The sequence below is a fragment of the Xyrauchen texanus genome, chromosome 26, assembly GCF_025860055.1.
Source record: "Xyrauchen texanus isolate HMW12.3.18 chromosome 26, RBS_HiC_50CHRs, whole genome shotgun sequence".
In the NCBI taxonomy this organism is placed as follows: domain Eukaryota; kingdom Metazoa; phylum Chordata; class Actinopteri; order Cypriniformes; family Catostomidae; genus Xyrauchen; species Xyrauchen texanus.
In genome coordinates, this window is record NC_068301.1 from 33,697,389 (window position 1) to 33,720,889 (window position 23,501).

The 23,501-nt window shown below is 42.5% G+C and overlaps 1 protein-coding gene across 2 annotated transcripts in view; it reads right to left on the minus strand.

Annotated features, from left to right (window-relative positions):
• Positions 1 to 23,501, minus strand: part of LOC127619591 (RNA polymerase II subunit A C-terminal domain phosphatase-like) — a 148,964-nt gene that overhangs the window by 90,639 nt on the left and 34,824 nt on the right. The window contains exons 7-8 of one of the 2 annotated variants that reach the window (XM_052092477.1): positions 18,862 to 19,028; positions 15,343 to 16,251 (exon numbers count right to left, since the gene is read on the minus strand). In XM_052092477.1, coding sequence (XP_051948437.1) covers positions 15,343 to 16,251; positions 18,862 to 19,028 — 1,076 coding nt within the window. Of the gene's footprint in view, positions 1 to 15,342; positions 16,252 to 18,855; positions 19,029 to 23,501 lie in introns of both variants that reach the window. The other variant, XM_052092476.1, reaches the window with a different exon arrangement.

Here is a 23,501-nt window from a genome sequence, read left to right on the forward strand (position 1 = left end):
TTTCCAGTTAAGAGGTCATATATGAACACAACCCTTTTGTAAATACTGGTAAATTGAGCTCTGGCCGCTTTCCTTCATGCAAAGTTGTATCATTACAATACATTTCCTTATTGATGGTATGTGTGAAAAGCACATTTGGTACAGTTTCCAGTTAAATGATTTTGTAATTTACCTGGTTGCATGTGTGAACGGGGCTTTTGTCTGAGGGTAAGAAATCAGAAGTATTTCAGTAGAATCTTTGAAACTGGCTTAAAATTTGCACACTGGAGCCAACTAGGCCCATGTTATTATGTCAATGTACTCAATGAGTCAGAAACTTTCAAATTTACCTCCCAGTATCGGCCCGATACAAGTTCTATTGAAAGAAGTAATTGAGGTATTATGATATAAATTCTAATCATGCTACTTAACTCGTTACATCTAAAAAAAAAAATACAATCACATTATGCACCATATTGCATCCAACACTGCACTGCAAATATGGCTGGGTTTTTCCAGAGACTATCTAGCCTGAGACGGAGCACTGGTATTAAAATTATTTGGAGTAATTGGAAAGCTCAATATGGCAGATGTAGAAAAGGAAGTCCCACCTTACAGGTAAAAAAGAAAGAGCCAATCATCTTTAAGATACAGACATCACCTGTCAGTCAACTTTTGAACATGCATGCACATTAGCTGGACCAGCCTGAAAAATAAGATTCTTTTTTTTTTTTTAGCATGATCTGAGCTAAATCAGCACAATTTATGAAACTGTTGTCAGATTTTACTGCTGATTTGAAATATGATCTTTGAACATAATCTTGACCAGCTGTTTTGATGATTTCCACCTTTCCCCATTAAAGTAGACAGTAGCTTCACTTTTATGCCTCTTGTATACATAAACAATAGCTGCCGGGAGAGTTTCCAAGATGGCCGGCGAGTGGACTGACTTACCTTGAAAGGGACTTTGGTATATCTAACTACCTCACAATATGATATATGCAATAGGGTTGTGCCAGGATGGTTGACTAATCAACGAGTCGTCCAACAACTGACTAGTCGATTAGTGGGGGTCGACTATTAACATTAATATTTTCGGTGGTGGTGGTTTTAATTTTATTTCTCAAATTCATTGAGAAATGCAACAACTTGGAGAGCGTTTTTGGGTGATGATATCTTAAGGTACTTAACAGTGAATTACAATCAGCAAAGTAAAACCATTTGCAAGAAGTTTCGTCTCTTTGCTTTAATGCTTAACAGATTTAGTCTTTTTATGCACTGTTGTTACAGCAAAGCACCGAACAACAAATTTCAAGATGATCACTGTAACACGATCAACCCTCTGCTGTGAGTAATGTTATCGTATTTGTGAGGTGTTGTGGAGAGAATAAAGTATTTTGCTTATTCTGTCTGACAATGCTTAAATAAATAATTGTTGTAAAAAAGGTTTAAACTACTCAATGTTGTGAACTGTGTAAACGCAATATTATCTTGCAGTTCTTCACTTCTAAATGTGCAGCGAGGATCGCCCTGAAGCACTCTGGTTACATTGAACTATGTCATTCTGCATTCAGTATGTGCATGAGCAGTTTCGTGCTGCTCTGTATTGGAGCCTTTATTTCTTTCTTTGATAGTTTTGTGCAATATGATGTTAGTTATTTAGCCTATTTATTTGTTAAATATCCGTTAGTCACCATGTTGAAGTGTTGCACTTGGCGTCCATATATCCCTCTGAAACGCATCTGATTGGGGTCATGTAACCATAACAGAGCTAAATTATATATTATTTTTCTTAACACAATTAGTTGACTAGTCATAAAAACTAGTAAATTATGAAAATTGGTAATTTTGCACATCCCTAATATACAACAATATATTTGTCACATTTGTGAACAACAACAGTGCATCAAATTGTATAATCTGATCACAATTAAAACACGTGGCAGAGACCTAGCGTGTTGTGGGATCAGTTTCAGTGTCTTTTATGCAGTTCGCTTCACTTTTGTCCTTGTTTTATAATTAATACTTAAGAGTAATTAGACAACCTGCTTGCTAACTAATTTACCTGTAGATTAAAAGTACATGCTTTGTCAATGGCAAAATTCTGTGGCTCCAAATAAGACATGAAGTACACCTGCTCCCAGTCAACTACTGACGCTTTCAATTGATCATGTGTGAAGTTGGGTCTACACAAGCGAGACATCAGGAAGCAGAGAGGCCAGCCATGCAATGACACAAGGCAGACACCAGACAAATAAACCAGCAGCAAAAGCAAAGATCTGTGAAGAGCTGTCAAAGAATAATGCAAAGGGAGAAATGCTCTTCTTTGGCTTTGTGGTTTCTCTAATTAGCTGTTGGATATTAAACTGGTCTTGTGGTCACAGTGTTTGGCAGAGGTGGGTGCTGATGGAGGAACAGACGGGCAGTAACAGTTAAATTGACAGTGTGGTGACACTGCAAGGTGGAAATGTTTGTAGAGCTTAATGGTGGCCAATTAGGCAGCAATCGAGTGTAATTAGGTTTTCACTTGAACGTCCAAGTATGAGTCTCCGTGCAGGAACAATGGACTAATTTGAGTAACTTTTGTACAACTAAAAACATGTCAAAAGTAAACTTAGCTATGTTGGGCTGACTCATGAGTCCAAAGTCTATTAAACTTGTTTATCTTAAAAATCCATAGACTTTAGATTTTAAGTGTTACTAACCCAAACTATTGAGTACAAAATTGAGGCTATGGGGAATACCCTCAATGCTTTGTGCTTGAATTATTTAATTGTTTTGTTGGTCAAAGGAAATTCATGGGTGCATTTACATAGTTGTAATTAAGAATTTATAGAGGTTTTAGCTCTTTTGTAGTATTATTTATGCTGTTTTGTTGCAAATAGTTGTTTCATGTGATGTCACCATAAGGGAGATCAGTGTCCCATTTCGTCAAGTTGGAACATGTTCACTCTTATTTTCTGTTATGTGCTGTTAAAATTCAGGTATATATGCATTTCATTGGAGAATAAAGTTTATTTAATGACTGGCCTAGAGTTAGTTATGATCTTTAAACTAGGCCTGAACAATTAAGCAAAATAAAATCGAAATCGCAATATGATCCAGTGCAATTTTCGAACCACGAGGGATGTGATTAAATTAAATAAAGTCTCAATGTGCACGGCTGTTTTGTCTTTAGTGTGTAGTGCTTTCTTATATACATGTAAACGGGATCAATGTATTACACATGTGCCCACTCTGTGCTCCATACACACAAACTCTATCTCTCTGGTGCTCTGACTGACAGATGTGCTCCAAGGACAGTTAGGTGTGCTATCATGATCTGAGCATATTATTTAAAATGCCCCAGATTTACATTAATTGCACATTTGTATAATTTCACATACCTCTATTTTTTGTCTACTGAGTGCCCTTGAAAATATATTTTTTCAATGTTTTGTACACGAAACGATCCAAAGACACTTTAACCCATCTCCGAAGAGACTGCACGTCTATCCCACACATTGTCGATAAAAACATATCGGTTACCTAACGTAACCTCGGTTCTCTCTAGATGAGGGAACGAGTATTGCGTAAGCTAGCTTACGCTACGGGAAAGATTCATCTTTTCTGAGATATTGAAGCCAAAAAATTATCCTTAATTTTTGTATCCATTGTCAACGCAGTGCGGCAGCTGCAGACCTTGAGCGGGCTAGCTAGCGAGCTCATAGGTTGCTCTGTGGCAACTGCTGCAGCCTATAGACGAGCTTGGGCGAACTCGCATCCAATGAGAGGCGTCCGGCGCTCACCGCATCAAAGCCCGCCAAAATGGGCGTGACTAGAGTGCATATAAGCGTAGTTCGTAGGCTGGAACCCTGATTTTCATTGACTGAAGCGAAAAGTCGCCGTGGCGCGAGCACGGCCGGCTACGCAATACTGTTCCCTCATCTAGAGAGAACCGAGGTTACGTTAGGTAACCGATACGTTCTCTTACGAGAGGTTCTCTCGTATTGCGTAAGCTAGCTTACGCTACGGGAACCCATTGTCAACGCCGTGCGCGCCAAGCATCCACTGTATGAGCCCCAGGGAATTAAGGAGGGACCCGGGGGAGCCCTTATGAGTGGGGAAATAATATTTGGCCGGCAAGAATGCGGGTCATTGATTGTGTAATACATAAGCACATAGTGGGAAGGGAACGACAGAGCGGCGGTGCCGGTCTGTGTGGAATGTGTCCCATCAGTGCAGCTCACCAGGGGAGTAGTTTTGCCTACTGCTAGTAGTTTTGCCTGCAGAGCGGGCACTTCCATATTGTAAAATCTGACAAAGGTGGAGTGGGAAGTCCATCCCGCTGCCACACATATGTCGTGAATGGAAATCCCGCTGGACCATGCCCACGAGGATGCCATGCCTCTAGTGGAGTGAGCCCTAATGCCCAACGGGCATGGCAGGTCTTTTGACGCGTATGCAGCAGCAATAGCGTCCACTATCCATCTAGATAGTGTCTGTTTCGAGGCGGCGAGACCTTTGGTGCGCCCTCCGAACGAAATGAAAAGCTGCTCAGAGCGTCTGAAAGCAGCGTAGCGCGCAGTATACAATCTCAGTGCTCTGACCGGGCAACGGAGATTGGCGTCGCGTTCGCTATCGGGTGCTGGCAGCGCCGATAGGGAAATGACCTGTGCTCTGAAAGGAGTACCGATCACCTTGGGAACATAGCCGTGTCTAGGCTTTAAAATGACCTTGGAGTCACTTGGTCCAAACTCAAGACACGCAGCGCTGACAGACAGCGCGTGAAGGTCTCCCACACGTTTGACTGATGACAGGGCAGTCAGAAAAACGGTTTTGAGTGAAAGGTATTTCAAATCCACGGATTTAAGTGGTTCGAAAGGGGGCTTTCATAGTTTCGAGAACTATAGAAAGATCCCAGATAGGAACCGATGGGGGTGCGGGGGTTCATCCTTCTAGCTCCCCTGAGGAAGCGGATGACCAGCTCGCTTTTACCCCATGACTGGCCGTGCAGGGGTTCAGCGAACGCCGCAACGGCCGCCACATACACTTTGAGCGTGGATGGGGATCTGCCCTTATCCAGCAGCTCTTGTAGAAATACGAGCAGCGACGACACCCCAAATGTCCGCGGGTCCAGGTCTCTGTCGGTGCACCATTTTGAGAACACAGACCATTTTGACGCATAGAGTCTTCTCGTGGAAGGGGCTCTAGCGTGTATGATGGTGTTTATTACTCCTTCTGGCAGAGCGACGGGTAGTCGTTGATCACCCACGCATGCAGCGCCCTGGGTGGGGATGCAAGATTGTGCCGCAAGCTTGAGAGAGGAGATCTGCTCTCACTGGGATGGGCCATGGCGCTGTCAGTGACAGCTGCGTAAGCTCCGGGAACCATGTCTGATTCTCCCAACGCGGGGCTATGAGGAGCACCGAGTGACGCGTTTCCCTGATCCTCTGCATTACCTGTGGCAATAGCGAGACGGGAGGGAAGGTGTAAAGCGGGCGTCTGGGCCAGTCCTGGGCCAGCGCGTCCTCGCTTTTCGAGAAAAATATTGGGCAGTGAGAGTTCTCTTTGGACGCAAAGAGGTCTATCTCTGCTCTGCCGAATAGGTGCCATAACGTCTGGACTGTTTGAGCGTGCAGGGATCATTCCCCGGGGGGAATATTGTCTCTGGACAGTCTGTCCGGGCCGTCGTTCAGGTGGCCTGGCACGTGTGTCGCCCTCAGCGAGCGCAGGTGGCACTGGGACCAACTCAGTATGCGTTTCGTCAGATGGAAGAGGTTCCTGGATCTGACACCGCCCTGACGGTTTAGGTAGGATACCACAGATCTGTTGTCCGAACGGACCAGGACGTGGTGACCCTGAATGACCGGGAGAAAGCGTACGAGCGCGTACTCGACCGCTATCATTTCCAGACAATTTATGTGAAGGAGCTTTTCCTGAACTGACCATAGGCCGAAAACCGGAGAGCCCTCGCAGACCGCGCCCCAACCCGTGTTGGACGCGTCTGTCGAGATTACTTTTCGGCGAGATACAGCTCCCATTGTCACTCCCCGCTGATACCATTCGGCCACTGTCCAGGGCTGCAGAGCTGATATACAGGTCTGAGTCACCTTGATGGGCTGGCGGCCTGTGGCCCAAGCCCGGCGAGACGTGCAGTGTTTAGCCAATGCTGAAGCGGGCGCATGTGCAGTAAACCCAGCTGAAGTACTGCTGCGGCTGATGCCATGTAACCTAGCACTCTCTGGAATTTCTTCAGAGGCGTGAGGCTGTTCATCTGAAAAGATGCGGCTAGTCGCTGAACACGGCATGCACGCTGTGTAGATAAGCGAGCCGTCATTGCCACGGAGTCTAGTTCTATTCCCAGGAAGGAAATGGTCTGACTGGGCTGTAGTGAGCTCTTGGTCCAATTGACTGCAAGACCCAAACTGTTCAGATGGCTGAGGAGAACTGCTCTGTGAGACAGAAGCTCCATATGTGACTGAGCCATAATCAGCCAGTCGTCCAAATAGTTCAGAATTCGCAAACCCTGACTCCGCAGGGGTGCGAGCGCCGCGATCCATGCACTTCGTGAAAGTACGGGTGCTAAGGACAGGCCGAACGGAAGGACGGTGTATTGATAAACCTGGCCGTCGAAGGCTAATCTCAAGAATGGCCTGTGACGGGATTTATCTGAATCTGAAAGTATGCATCTTTCAGATCGAGAGAAATAAACCAGTCCCCTGGCGCATCATGCGCGAGGAGTTTCCTGATTGTAAGCATTTTGAACGGTCTTTTGTAAGCACCTTGTTCAAAACCCTGAGATCTAATATGGGTCTGAGGCCGCCGTCTTTCTTGGGAACAAGAAAATAACGGCTGTAAAGCCCCGACTCAGCTCAGAGAGGGTGGCACTTTTTCTATGGCCCTTTTGCACAGAAGGCTTGCTATTTCTGAACGAAGCATGCACGCTGCTTCCGTGTTCACAGTGGTTTCGAGCCGCGCTCTGAAGCGAGGGGGGCGGCGATCGAACTGTAGCAAATAGCCCTGTTGTATTGTGCTTAACACCCACTTGGATATCCCTGGAATAGCTTCCCACGCTTTGAAGCGTAACACTAGAGGGTGAATGGCCAATTCGCTCTGATTGCCGCACACAGAGCGCTGAACAAAATGTGTGAGCTGCGTTTAGTGTGTTCATGCATGATTGCTCGCAGACAGCATGAACAGGCTGTTTTGTGAGTGACTTCCGATTGGAATGAATGGGGAAAGAGTCACATCTGTTACGTGATGCGCAAGCATAGTCATGGGCACGGGACTTACACACAGAGGAATGGTTGCTGGCCGTGTAACAGAGCGGGCAGAGAATGGGCGCGCGCACGCATTTGTGGGCACCTTCATTGACTCTGATGCTCGAGCGGTTCGTAACCGCTTTATGTGAGCGTGCTCTGGTGGGGACACGAGACATGCAGTGCTTGTGTGCAGAAGTGAACACTGGATTGTGGGCACATTTTCTACACATAGGGCTGGTCGTGTGACAGAGCGGGCAGAGAATGGGCGCGTGCACGCATTTGTGGGCGCCTTCATTGACTCTGACGCTCGAGCGGTTCGTAACTGCTTTATGAGAGCGTGCTCTGATAGGGGCACGGGATGTGTTATGCTTGTGTGTAGGGGCGAACACTGGGTTGTGGGCACTTTTTCTACACATAAGACATGTTTGCTCTTTACAAGATTTATTTGGGTCTCCGTGAAAACGGCGTTTGAGTGCAGGCAAGCGGGCAGTGTCACCGGCTTGTTGGCTGCTAAATTCACCACTGTAGTAGCCTGAGAGAAGGGGACTGACAGGGGGCAAAGCTTTGACGGTAGTCCGGCCGCGGCGGGACTGAGCCATCGTTTGTTCAACAAAGTTAGGAAGACTTCGGTTGCTCTGGTTTCAGCGTTACCTTAAATCGAGGCCCGCGGGGGGGCGGCGATCTGCGGCGGCTGTCTGAGCGCGATCGAGGGCGGCCGCCCTGTCGACGCTGAGAAGTCTGAGTTTGTTGAACTGGGCGCTGTGAAGAGGCTCGTGCAGGAGGCTGATCACGTGAGCGGCCTGCAGAGGAGCTAGCGCGACGCGGCAGGAAGAGGTTCATGGCTTGGGTGGCTTTCTGGACTTCTGAGAAGCGGTCAACAATGCCACTCACCGCGGAGCCGAAGAGACCGGTTGGAGAGAGCGGTGCGTTCAGGAACGTGGAGCGCTCTGCTTCTCCCATGTCGGCTAGTGTTAGCCATAAGTGTCTCTCGGGCACAGTCAGCGAGGCCATGCACTTCCCTAGAGCTTGGGCTGCAGCTTTGGTAGCGCGAAGGGCGAGGTCTGTCGCGCTCGTAGATCAGTAACAGCCTCTGGGTGCCTGCCTTTCTCATCCCACTCCCGAAGAAGGTCTGCTTGTAGGATCTGTAAAACGGCCATTGAGTGCAGAGCAGATGCGGCTTGGCCGGCAGCGGAATAGGCGCGGCCAACATAGGCGGAAGTCGCTCTGCAGGCCTTAGACGGGAGCACAGGCTTGGAACGCCATCTCGCGGAGGGCGGACAAAGGTGTGCTGCTACCGAGTCCTCGACCGGGGGGGATGGAGGAGTAGCCTCTCTCAGTGGCGCCGTCCACCGACGCGAGAGAGGTGGAGACGTGGGAACGGGTCCTGGCTGAAAAAGGAGCGTTCCACGACTTTGCAAGCTCCGTATGTAATTCCGGCAGGAAGGGAGCGGCACGGGCCGCGGGTGTAGAGCGGCGATGGCTTTGAAGAAAGCAGCCGTCGAGTCTGTTGGGTGCTTGCTCAGGGGGCGGTGACCACTCGAGCCCGAGGCGGTCGACGGCCTGTGTGAGGAGGCGTGTTAACTCCCCTTCGACTCCGGCGCGGGTCCTGCTGGATACCTGGGCCGAGGAGGAGGCTTGGGAGCCTGACCACTCCTCGCTGTCCGAAGCCATGATGGAACAGCGGCCCTTATCCTCCACCTCGTCATCCGAGATGGCAGCAGTGCGGCCGCTCGGCGGCAACTGCACGTCCCGGGCGGGGAGGGTGAAAGCGATGCTCGAGGGAGAGGCTCCGGCGAGGCAGTCGCTTCAACCACAGTTTCCGGCAGCCTTTGTGAGCGGCGCTTCTTCCTGCGTGGCTGAAGGTAAGGCGGCGCGGCGGTTTCTGCTTTGAGCGCTTCGAGTCGAGCCCGCAGGGTCGACATCGGTAGCTCCTTGCAGAAATCGCATCCGCCCTCAGTGAGGGCGAGCTCTGCGTGCCCCAGTCCCAGGCAGAGAGCGCAGATGATGTGGCGGTCTCCTGTGCTGAGAAGGGCGCGACATGAGGCGCAAGTGGAGCGAGGCATCTTGAAAAAGACGCTCGTACTCTTTTGTGAATAGTTCGTGAGAACTAGCTTGCTGAATTAAAGGATACGTCGTCGGATGGCGTAGCTCGCAGGATGGCTGAAGGTGGCTGAGACGGCCGGCTTCTTCTAGCGCTGTCCACGCTTGCTTGATGCCCCTCGAACAGCGACGCGGCTTCCAGGTCAGCGATGCGAAGAGCTTCGCTGAAGAGATGAAAATCAGGGTTCCAGCCTACGAACTACGCTTATATGCACTCTAGTCACGCCCATTTTGGCGGGCTTTGATGCAGTGAGCGCACGGACGCCTCTCATTGGATGCGAGTTCGCCCAAGCTCGTCTATAGGTTGCAGCAGTTGCCACAGAGCAACCTATGAGCTCGCTAGCTAGCCCGCTCAAGGTCTGCAGCTGCCGCACTGCGTTGACAATGGATACAAAAATTAAGGATAATTTTTTGGCTTCAATATCTCAGAAAAGATTAATCTTTCCCGTAGCGTAAGCTAGCTTACGCAATACGAGAGAACCTCTCGTAAGAGAATCAAAGATACCTTTAACAAATACTTTAACAGGTAGTTAAAGGGCAGATCATTTAAAAAATTTAATTTCTGTCATCACTGCTCACCTTTCAGTCTGAATGAATTTTTCTCTGCCATGGAACAAAAAAAGCAGATGTTAAACAAAACGTTTCATCTCAGTCTCAATTCACTGTCACTGCGTCTTGTTTATCATTCAATGTAAGTGAATGGTGACTGAACTACATTGTCCTACAATCTCCTTTAGATATCCACTGAAATAAGTCATACAGGTTTGCAACAGCATGAAGGTAAATAAATGAGTGAAATATCTCAAATAAAAACCTCATCAGTTACCTTAAACATGTTTCAAGTTGACAAGATGTTTTTAAAATGCTAACAGATTCAATTATGAAAGAGAAGGAGAGGGAGAGACGCTGTGCTGCTGCTTTCTTTCTGATTGGTCTGAATAACTCGCAGCATCATGCAGGCGGCTCTGTCTTGTGTGTCCGTGTGCTGTCAGTGTTCTCTTTGCTCCGCGACGTTATCACTGCATGAGAAAAGGGACGTGTGGTGTGAGAGCGTGAGAACAGTGCCAATTTCGTTGGCAGCCCTAGATCTAGAGATGGAGATGAGAGATATACCAGGTGTGACTCTGCAGCCGAGTAGTTCTGTTAGCTTTACAATTATTGTCAAAGGTTGTGTAAAATAAGGAAGTGCAACGGTTTGAAAGGCCTCAAAAGACCGCTCCAACCTTGCGCGCTTGCAAATTGTAGCGTTGACTGCTTAGTTGATTATAAGCAGGAGCAACAGTGTTAAAGATGAAAATAATGGCATTTGCATTTCGGATTAACGGGTTAATGAAGGTTTATACATGTGTAACATCGTAAGTTCAGTAAAAATGCGCTTCCCTGCACATGCTCACACTAAACTCAAGAGTCAGCTGCTAAATGACGGACGCACGAGAGAGAGAGGATTTTGACTCATGCAGATTCTGCTGTTTTAAGCATCTCCTCTATTCATGCCCCAAAATTTTACGAAAACGAAATTGAAGACTTCTTGTAATTTATTTAAGAATTTTTATGGTCTTAAATAAAAAAAGAAAATGTACATTTAAGACTTTAAGGACCCGTGGATACCCTGCTTCATATGCAACCAGTCGATTCTCGGCACCCTCAAGAAACAAATCGTCCAAAGGAGAAAATGTAATGTGATGATTAAAAAAAGTCAGAATATCGGCCGATTTATCGGCCTTAGCGATATAACGGTCAACCACTACATAAAACTCTTTTACCTTCATTTTAATTTTTACTAAACATTTGAGAATAAGTTCTTTGCAACAATATAACACTGTGTAGTTTGGCTGATCTTTATACGTTAAGGAAATAAAGTTTATTTAAAATTCAGGTGACTATAACATTAAATACAATTTTTAATTTTGGTAATATTTAAGGTAAAAATGTTAATGTAGTTTCTCAGCCCAGTTGGCAGCCAGAGAGCCAACAGCTTCATTTTCTTAGAGTGCCGCAACGAATCTATGATTTTACCTTGCGTGTTGAAGCGATATTCGTTTTACTACGACCATCTTTTATGTTGTTGACCTTTTATGTTGCAGAGCGGGGAGATTTCGTTCATCCCTCCTCTTCACCCAGTGTGTACTGCACTATTCTGTATAGATTATGCACCAATCAGTGGAGTCAAATACAGCTCTTGAATAATTACCAATCAACCTCTCGAAGAGAACTGCACATCAAATTTACAAAGGGATACAAATAACGGTCACAACCTCAAACAAAGCAGTTGCATAAGTGTTTAACAATGACATTTAAACCACAGATATTACTGAGCCTTATTTAACAAATTAGTAGACAAACCTGTCAAGATATCTAGAAGCAAACACGTCTCTTTCCACATACAGTATTCACATCCTCATCAATTATCCATTTACGGAATATAGATTTTATTCCCATCTGTGGCTGCACATTACAGGCTGACATCATAAATGGTTAAAAAAGACTGTTAGGTTTAAATGTGCTTTTATTAAAGAAGGGCTCAAAGACAGAATAAGACGGAGTCCAATCGATAAAATCCATCTACATGACATATAGGTTGACCACTGCTCAGAACATTTACTAACACTAGACCAATCAGCTGTTAGCTCCATGCTAGACTTCAGCAATGGTAACATTCAATTTTTTTAATTAGCATGAGTTGTTTTGTAAAAGCAAAATAATTTTAAACAGTTGTAGTAATACTGTAGCAACATTGTGTATATAGTTAGAAAGTAAAGACGTTTTGACAATTTGAAAAAAGGCCAGAGATCAGAAACATCACAAATGTATAACAAATAAAATACATTTTAATGAATAATGAATCTAATTCAGACCAAATATTTGTGTAATATTCAAAATTAAATTAGAAAATAACATTTTATTTCAGTCCGGAGAAAATATAAGGGGCTAGATTAGAAAAACTACCCTTAAATTGTAGAGATCCTTTGATTGTACGATTATACCATGTTACAATTGCCTGACATACATGCCACAAATGTAATAAATTGGGATACTCCGATCGATCAGCCACTGATTGTATCGGCCGATATTCACGTCCTATGACTGGCATAAATGATCGCTCATGTCGCAAAAGACGCACAGCTCCTTTAAGACTTGAGCAGCAATGTCATGTGGGGAATACTGGCATAGTGTTGTAAGACAATAAACTTTGATTCAGCAGTTAAGAACGATGAGAGGTATGGGGAATATGAGAAGTTTGTTTACTGTACTGTTAATGTGGTATTTCACACATGACAAGGCAAAGGGAAAACAGCTTATTATCATTCATGGCGACAGCTTCTCAGTCTCCGGCGGACACACACATCTCAGTAATAACGGCAGTTACAAGACGTGGTGTAATTCAAACATCTTCATTAAATATTACACAGGATTAACTATACAGCACCTGTAGAGTCCAGAAACATGACCTCTTTCTCTGTTTTCCTTTCATCTCTTGCCCTCATAAGAGTATGTGTTCCCCTCATTAAAGTTCAAGCAGCAACAAGTGAAAAATGAACTATTAATACAATCATCCATTTAAATGAAAAGGCAGGCAAAGAACTTATAATAATTCTTTATACAATTTTAAGACACCACAATAAATTGTTTGCAAATTTAGGAATTTAGATAATTAGGAATAATAACAATTATATGAAGTCGTACGTATGTCGGATAATTAAATAACTATCTACTGTCGCGGTAATTTGATCTAACTGCGGTTATTTGAGACAAAAGCGATTATTGGACATTCAAATTCTAATCACATTTAAATGCCCAAATAAGGGAATCTTAAGCAAATATGCTGTATAAATGCCACGAACGGCACGTTTATGTGTCTTTCAGTTGAACTCTGTGTGCCAGCATCACTGAGCCGCACTGTGGAGGTCAACCAGTTCCTTTCCTGAAGAGCGCGTGATGTCAGCAGATGCTCGCGCCAAACTCCCGTGAAAATATAAACGAATGAGTATAAACTTTGATATTGAATGCAAAGTGCTCCGGTTTCAATATAAACGATCGTGTAATAGCAAATGTTCCTGTTTCATAAACGCAGTGACAGAGAGAAAGAGAAGAAACTGAAAGTGTTTTGCTATTGCATAATATAATAAAAAATATAATAAAATATATATAGAAAGTATTTTTTATTTAAAACATAAATTAAATGAGTTCAAAAACAATTGCAAATGTAAAATTGACCCAAACTAAAGTTGACAAAAATATACATATATTTACATATTTTAAGTATTTAGAAATATTTTTTATAATAAAAACATAATTTTTCTGGTCATTCATAAGTTTGTAAATCCTTGTAAAGAAAATCATAGTTTTCTTCCTATTTTATTTTTTGATTTATATATTTGAAGTTAAATATGTAAAACTGACTTCTCTTAAGGTGTGTGAAGCACACATGCAGAAAAAAAAACATAACCATTTATATGACAATTAATCGTGAAAGCACTTAACGAGACAATTCATCGTCACAGCCCTCAAAACAGACAATTAATTGTCGTATTCACAATTATTTGTTTGACAGTTAATCATCAGCCAAATTATATAATCATGGCATATATAGAAATAATGACAACAATATAGAGGACATTTTGTTAGACTATACTTGATTTAAAGTCTTTTTTTAATAATAAGCCTTTTCAAATTTGTAAATTGTATTTGTCCACAAAATCTAGGCAAAGTGATATTACTGGGAAGAGGAAAATTCAATAAATAGTGACAGAGTGCAGAAAGCTTACATATAACCAGTTATGACAGAGATCCTGCTGAAAAAGTGAAATGATCTGTATCAGCCGTTCAGGTGACAAGAAAATTGGTGATCAGTATCGACTGTAAAAATCCTGATCAAAGCATCCTTATTAATAAACAAAAATGTCAAATCTTAATGCTGCTGGTATACACTTTAAGACCACTCTATCTGTTACTTTAACAAATGAACAAGAAAAGGCTAAACAAACTTCTGGCAATTTCGGGCAATGTCCGATCAGTTGATTTTAATTACAACCAAAAGATTACCAGTAACATTTTTCTTTGTTATATGAATACCACATTAAAACTGACATAGAAACGTTTTACCAAGCCTTTATTTACTTATACTACTTTTCAAAAGCCTTGCAGGAAGAAGCCTTTTCATGAAGAAAATCAATGATTAGAAATTAGACACTGTCTGATTTTGAGGCAATTGATGGCAAAACCCTGGAAGGATAATACAGCATCTTAAAACGTTGGCCTACTGTCTTGACACACTCCCCACAACGTTCTTCAAGAATGTTTTAACTGTCTGGAAAAAGATCTGTCAGAAATTGTCAATGCCTAACTCCTTTCAGGCACAGATCTGAAGTCCCTGAAAACTGCAGTTGTCAAGCCTCTTATAAAAATACAAAAAAGCAATCTGGATAACTCAATATTAAACAAATACAGACCAATCTCTAATCTTCATTTCAAAGGCAAGGTCACCGAAAAGGTTGTTTTCAATCAAATGAACAAATTCTTAAACTCGAATGGCTACTTGGACAATTTACAGTCTGGTTTTCGACTGCATCTCAGACCGAGACGAAGCTCATAAAAATGCTTTATAATATTCTGCTAAATACTGATTCTGGTAAATGAGACTAAATTTTTTTGGGAGTGAACCAAAATTTGAACTACCTGTTTAAGTGTTTATTAAAAGGTATTTGCCAAGAGAAACAATAAAAATCTCATGATACCTCATGACTGCATCATGTCTTGCTGGGAAACAAGAGACTGAAGAGAAGGGACATAAAGTAGGCTGTAACATTTACATTTAATCAGAATAAATATACAAGCAAGAATTGAGAAAAGTAGCCTCCCATGAGATTTAGGTGAGATTGTTGTAAAATATTTGGATGATTTATCGTTACGAGTTTAATTCCCCCACATGAGCAGTGTGAGCCCTTCTTCTAAAATAGCGACATGGGAGATTTCTATAACATGGACAACAGCTTAACATGGTAATTAATGTACAACTCACCTGCACGTGCAGCAATAAGGTGGGTGGTGTGGTCGGGGTCTTTGGCATTGAGTATCAGGGTCTTGCCAAGTTTGGCACCCAGCGCCTTGCCGTGGTACCACTCTCGAGTGCGCTCCATTGGGTAATTGGTGGGATAGAGGCCACTGAAGAGGATCGTGGTGCCCGCCAGTGTACGTCCCTTTAGTTCGGGGACAATTTTCCGGATGTCGGGACTCTCCAAGCTCTCCTTCTTCAGGAAGGCCTCGTAGCGTGAGTAGTACTCACTGTGGACGCGAACCAAAACTTCCTCCAGGTAAATAAGGTGGTCGTCCTGATCCATGTCCTCCTCTTCCTCCTCATCCTCCATGCTGTGATCGAATGACTCCTCCCCCATGGTGACACCTGACTGCTCACTGTTTTGAGATTCTGTTTCTGCTTCTTTCTTATCAGAACAGCCGTTGCCTAAATTAACAAGACCTTCCGGATCCGTGTCAGGAATATTGTCCACCTCTGTCCTCAGTTGTCTAGCTTCCCTATCATCCTCGGTTTTTGTTTGTTCGGATTTCTTAGCATCTACCAACCGTCCTTCTCCTTCGCTGTCCGATAATTCCACTTTACCCTCGTCACTGTCGCTTGAAAGGTAAAAGTCCAGGTCATTGGCAGTGCCATCCGTAGCAGCGTTTACATCAGCCTCACCTAAGGTGTCCTCCCCCTCCACTTTCACAGTACACTTGTCATCATTGGGCCGTTCCCCTGTGGGGTGAGTCCTCTCATTGGTTGATGCTCCCTGAGTGGTGGTGGCAGAGGGGGATGACTCCTCATGCCCAGTTTTTCTTTCTTTGCTGGATTTGCTGAGGCCATTTCTCTGTTCCTCCTGCCCAGATGTCCCAGACGATTCCATGTTCTCTGCTGGTCGGCCTGCCTGATTACCTACACCATGATAACAGAAATAATGCTCAAGTACAACTCATTTGGCAAGAAAATGTTTCAGCTGATTGAATCGTAGGTTTTGACTAGGGCTATCAATAACTGTTTTTTTATCTAATTAATTATGTGACGTGCCAATTAATTGATTTAATTAATCAAAACTAACCGCAGAGCAATATTTGCTAAATAAATACAGATAATTTGATATATATGAATTAAAATCATTATTAATAATCAATAATTCCAATACATTACATAACTGTGTCAGACGAGTAAAGCATTGATTAGACAATACAAAAAGTGCCTTTAAAAGTCAATATATTGTTTGTTTATTTCCATATCACTGAACAGAATACTATTATTGGCCTACTCTAGACAGCTATCTGTTTTCAGTTCAGTTAGTAAATCTCTCTCAGGATGCATATTGTCCTACCATTTTAAATGTTTGTATATGTAGTATGTACACATGCTCTTGAAGCATCACGTTTCAGCGTCTAGGGCCATAAATGGTGCATTTTAAGATGCTTGTTTCAAGTTAAATGTAGTTTGTAGTCTTGTAATGTAGCTGTAGATGTATTCTTTGAACACAAAATCACATAATCTAATCACATAATCTGTAACCTGCATCTTAGTAAATTTTACGCAGCTTGCTCGCTTTGGTTTGACCAGGCCAGTCAACTCTTTCATATGTCTATGCTACAGTCCTAAGCTGAGGCTGCACTGACTGCCCCATGTACAGGGGGGCATGATTGTGTTATTTTTTTAATGCATTATTTTTCGTCCAAAACTAATGCATTAAATCGACAGCCCTAGTTTTGACATCAGTAATGTGCCTAACTTGACAATTTCATCTACAAGAACATTGACAACTAGTTTTTACCAAAATGGCATTTATGACTTTCATGATCACACTTATTGATGTACTTATGAGAGGTCAACCATAAACATCCTCTAAATTTCAAGAAAAAGGGTCCACTTGAAACCATGTTCACCCTCTTAACTGAAATTGATCCATTTATTCAGAGACAGATATCCCTTACTCTTTCTTTTAACATTATTTCCTGTCTCCAGCCCTAAAGGGTTCACTTCAAACGGCTCTGCACAACAACTCTTCATTAAACCATTTTTAGCCTCTTTTTATTTTTATTCCAGTGTCTTTCCTGACTTGGTTTAATAGATCCCGTTGCTGGTTGGCATGTTGACCACTGCCTGCTGGTGCATTTCCAGGTGCAGCGCAGTCCCTCTTGGAAGCAGATTATTTCTGAGCTCAAAGAGAGAGGTCATTCACATGCTCCTTTATTAAAACACCACCATCACTTCTTATTAAACCCTCACTGCTGGAGAATGCACACAACTACTTTCTTCCATAAAAAGTAATTTACTTACTTTATTAATCTGATCTCCTCTTTCAGTAATGCTAAGTATATAAGTCCTAATAAGGGTCTGCAATTCCAATGATCTAAGAAATACTCCACAGAACTCTTATTAAGAGACCAAATGATGCACTCAATGGATTTGTTCCAACACTTAATGAAGAACAGCTCACCTAAAATCTGTCATTATTTTCCATATACTAATGTCGCTACTAACCGTTTGACTTTCTTCTGTGGAACACAAAATGTCTTCACAGGATTTATTTGCCATGATGCAATTATGCTCGACAAGAATAAAAAACACACTAAAAAAAATATAAAAACACAGTAAAAGTAATCAAAAAAACGAAGTCACTATATTATGTCTTCTGAAGCAAAGAAGTTTGATGTAATCAAGTAGCCACCATACTTGATTTCAGTGCTTTATTCATGATATGATTTGAGTGAACAATGACTTGAATTTCTTTGTTCATTGCCCATTCAAAACGCGTTTTTAAAACCTGAAGATCTTTTAAGTTGACACAGCGTCTTAAGGCAGAAACATTCTTTACATAAGTATGTGAACGCAGATGAGAACGCTTGGCCACCACACTGCCAACAAGCGGCCCAGTTAAACATGCTTAACGTGCATCTTGCGTTACCGTGGGGGGAACAAACCGCAGTTCTCAAAGGGACGACAGACTTATGTTCAAACCTCTGTGCTATTAAACTGGATGTCATCATTCAGGTAAGTTGCTATAAATATACTTACTTTAACTTACTTGCGCAGCAATATTCTCTCTTCGAACTGTTGCACTGCCATGACAGTAGTTGAGTTGAAGAGAAAACTTACCATAGAAGTGGACAGTTCACAATAATCTCACTATAGCACCCCTTGTGGCAACATTGAGATCGCAATGCATACTTGCGTTGGGTTATGAATTGCATTTAGAAACATTCCAGAATGAAACAATGTGTGAAATCAAGCTTGCACTGCTAGATGCATCTGCGCACATGTGAAGTCGAGCTTACACTACAAGATGCATCTGCACTCACGTACTTGCATAGAGTATGTTTCGGCCTTAGAAACACAGCACTTCTGTGTTGTAGGAGATGCTGAAAAACAGCGAGGTGTGCAACATTCAAAGACATCTATCTAGCACATATTTTTATATACAAATAATTCCCAAAAATTGCAGACAGATGCAATAAATGTTTAAACATAAATTACAGTTATTGGGAGAGTAAACTTTACCTGCACCTTTTCTGGCCATCTGGGCCTCTCGTGAGCCCGGCGGAGCATTGATGTCCCCTGTGCCCTGGAAGTAGATGTATTTCTTCACTGTGATGAGGTTGGGGGCAAATTTCCACACATCCTCTCTATCGTCTATGATGCACACCATGGAGTCTCCGCACGGGAACAAATTTCTACAAGAGAAACAAAGATGGACAATCAGGTCTCCAGACTAAAAAATTACTAGTGTTACTGGCTCCAAAAATGAAATATTTAGGAGTCAAATTAGTTTTTTTTAATAGCCAATCATCAAATTATTAAACATCACTAGATAAAGCTAGTTGTTAAAGAACTGTTGTCCATGCTTTGCCATTGTTTGTATATGAGCTACTGTGTAGAACTGATTCAAACTGATAACTTGTGAATTTAAACAGAACCACTCATGAGTCATTCATTTGTGAATTAAGACATCACGGGTTGCACTGTGTTCAAGGCTACATGCAGTGGGCACAATGCAATAGAAAAACGCTGAATAGCGGTTCAGGAAATGCCCCGTTCACACTAGCCGTTTGCATTTTGAAATTGTGCATAAGAAATCCTGAATGTAAATGCTTGGATATGCAAATAAATTCTTAAAATTCCCTGGAAATTGAATACGCTAGACAGAGGTGGAGTTTCGCATTAAGGTGAACGAAACGGTTTATTTGAAAAACGATGACGTATTTTTACCATTTGTGTAAGTTTTGTGTGCGATAGTTTGATGTGACTGGCCCAACGAAAGGTCTGACTTTGAAACACAATCCTTCGGACATAGACCTTAACTCTGTAGAGTTTAACCCACAGCTGGAAGGGGGTCCTCATAATCCACCACAACAGATTTGAGCACGGGCGCTCCCAGGTATGTGGAGGCTGGCGGAATTACACTTATTGGGCCTCATTCAAAATTGTTCACAAAGACTTTCCAACGTACATTTGGAAAGATTTATGAAAGTTTTTGTATGTTCAAAACGTTCTTTCAACCATGTGTAAATTATGCGTAAGACACACAAATGTTTTGTGTTCTTTAAGATAAACTGCCATTTTGTCTGTGAGTAAAAAAGTTGGATGTATTGTACTCTTTGAGAGCTTTCAATCAACATATGACACATGACTATTTGATCAGTTTTTACTATATATACACACACAATACTGTTTATACAGTGCATAATATTTTTAAATAAATGATAAAAACGGAACACTTCTGATTTGTCTGCAAATTTCAAAGCACTTGTTCAGTTTTGGTCATAATGAATGCATTAATTGGTAAGTAGAGCTTATCAAATGATAATTATTGTGTGTTGGTCAAGACTGCGGTTGTTTATATTTTGACAATTATAAATAAAATATTAATATTTGGCCCATTTGAGCTTAAATAGTTAAATGAGTGAAATTAACCTTAGAAACAACATAAAAAAAAAATAAAAAACATTTTAAAACATATACTTGCTTAAAAGCATTTTTTTGGTGCTTTAATTTATTTCTCCAAAGTTTATTATTATACAGTTTATTACCAATGTCCTCTAAAATGACTGGTTGAAGAGTTTTTCAAATTTAATATGAACTCTATAATTTAGGTTTCACTAAATCTGTATAGGAAATCTGTATCAGTATCACGTTCAGTTGATAACATCTGGTCAATGCTAATGCTGTAAAAAGCCCCACAATTTCATAGCTTACAGCATTTCGGTCATAAACCTTCTTCAAGCGTTCTATTCATTTCTTTGTATAGAAGTATATTACTGTTATAGTCTTGACTTACTCAAGAAGTTTGTCCAATGATGCTGGCGATGTGCTCAACTGAACCAGAGAAGGTTAATGTTGGACATCCTACTGTCGGCATGAGCTGAACATTTTTACACTACAGCTTCATATCAAACCATTTTTATTGATCTCTTGGACTGTTTGATTCCCAAAAGAACATCTGATGTCAGTAAAAGTATGCGATGACTGTAAGATCCTCACTTTCTTTTTACAAAGAACATGCAAGTGTTTGCTCAAATCAATATTTTACAATGTGAATGCACTCCAATTAATTGTTTTTTATTAGAGTACACTTAGATGTTAAAAGCTTCCTATTCTCATTAACTAGCGAGTCAGGAGCCTTTCATACAGATCTGTTTCAGTGACATCACTTTTTTCAGCAGCCACCATATTTGTGACCATCAGCAGGAAGAAACAATGGCGGTGAATGGAAAAACACCAGTAAAACGATCTCAAGAAAATCTAGTCCCAGGAAAGCTGTATTCAGGTCTGAAGTCAGCACAAATATTGACAAATTTTACTTTTGCAGACATTTTAATATATCTTATCCATGATTCAGCTCCATACACCGGCGAGTCTGATATGTGAACGGTGAGTGCACAAGCATACCGGTATATCACCATGAACATCTCTGTTTCAGAAGTTACAAATGTTTGTGTTGTTTTCTGCTCTGATTTGATCATAATTTTACAACACATCTGTGATGATCCCGTCTGTATGAATGTAAGAGCTGCTTTAACTCATGAAGAATACACAGAAAGCAGCCGAGGCATATTAGTGAATATGACTAATGTTTACACTGTTGTCTGGTGGTGTGAATGAAGTCTGTGCATCATAATCATATCAGGAGTTTTTTATTGACTAAAAATAGTAAACATTAAATATATACTATATATTCACATTATAGTGCTTTTTATTTATTTTAATATTACAATTATGACATACATTTGTTATACAGTTTGGGTGTTATTAAAAGCATTTTTATGCATTTCCAATTGAATTGTATTCTGACTCGATTATGTTATAAACATAAAAGATAAAACTTGATTGAAAGAAAAAAATAGATTTTGGCTCTGGTATTTAAACAGTAGGTATTTGGAAAACATGGCAGCGTGGCAATAGTGACATCACAAGAAACAGGTTAATATGGTGTTTTCACGGGTGTGGATTATGATAATTGTGAATGAATGTGCTATGTTTACGAATGTTTGGAATTCACTAACATGCACATGTTTTTCTAACAAATCTGAGGGGTACGAAGCATTCATGAATCCGGAGGAAAGTTTTCATGGAGCACCTTTTTACACGTAAATTACTCCCAATTTACTCACATAATCAAGAACATTTTATGAATGGGGCATATTCTGCGGCGTCACCTGACAACATTTAATGGAACAAGATACAACTTCTCAAAATCTGAAATAAAACGTATCGGTTACCTAACGTAACCTCGGTTCTCTCTAGATGAGGGGACGAGTATTGCATAAGCTAGCTTACGCTACGGGAAAGATTCATCTTTTCTGAGATATTGAAGCCAAAAAATTATCCTTAATTTTTGTATCCATTGTCAACGCAGTGCGGCAGCTGCAGACCTTGAGTGGGCTAGCTAGCGAGCTCATAGGTTGCTCTGCGACAACTGCTGCAGCCTATAGACGAGCTTGGGCGAACTCGCATCCAATGAGAGGCGTCCGCGCGCTCACTGCAACAAAGCCCGCCAAAATGGGCGTGACTAGAGTGCATATAAGCGTAGTTCGTAGGCTGGAACCCTGGTTTTCATTGACTGAAGCGAAAAGTCGCCGTGGCGCGAAAGCACGGCCGGTTACGCAATACTCGTTCCCTCATCTAGAGAGAACCGAGGTTACGTTAGGTAACCGATACGTTCTCTTACGAGAGGTTCTCTCGTATTGCGTAAGCTAGCTTACGCTACGGAAACCCATTGTCAACGCCGTGCGCGCCAAGCATCCACTGTATGAGCCCCAGGGAATTAAGGGGGGACCCGGGGGAGCCCTTATGAGTGGGGAAATAATATTTGGCCGGCAAGAATGCGGGTCATTGATTGTGTAATACATAAGCACATAGTGGGAAGGGAACGACACATAGTCTGTGTGGAATGTGTCCCATCAGTGCAGCTCACCAGGGGAGCTGTAGCGTATTAAACCGCTAGTAGTTTTGCCTGCAGAGCGGGCACTTCCATATTGTAAAATCTGACAAAGGTGGAGGGGGAAGTCCATCCCGCTGCCACACATATGTCGTGAATGGAAATCCCGCTGGACCATGCCCACGAGGATGCCATGCCTCTAGTGGAGTGAGCCCTAATGCCCAACGGGCATGGCAGGTCTTTTGACGCGTATGCAGCAGCAATAGCGTCCACTATCCATCTAGATAGTGTCTGTTTCGAGGCGGCGAGACCTTTGGTGCGCCCTCGAACGAAACGAAAAGCTGCTCAGAGCGCCTGAAAGCGGCGGAGCGCGCAGTATACAATCTCAGTGCTCTGACCGGGCAAAGGAGATTGGCGTCGTGTTCAGCTATCGGTGCTGGCAGCGCCGTTAGGGAAATGACCTGTGCTCTGAAAGGAGTACCGATCACCTTGGGAACATAGCCGTGTCTAGGCTTTAAAATGACCTTGGAGTCACTTGGTCCAAACTCAAGACACGCAGCGCTGACAGACAGCGCGTGAAGGTCTCCCACACGCTTGACTGATGACAGGGCAGTCAGAAAAGCGGTTTTGAGTGAAAGGTATTTCAAATCCACGGATTGAAGTGGTTCGAAAGGGGGCTTTCATAGTTTCGAGAACTATAGAAAGATCCCAGATAGGAACCGATGGGGGCGCAGGGGGTTCATCCTTCTAGCTCCCCTGAGGAAGCGGA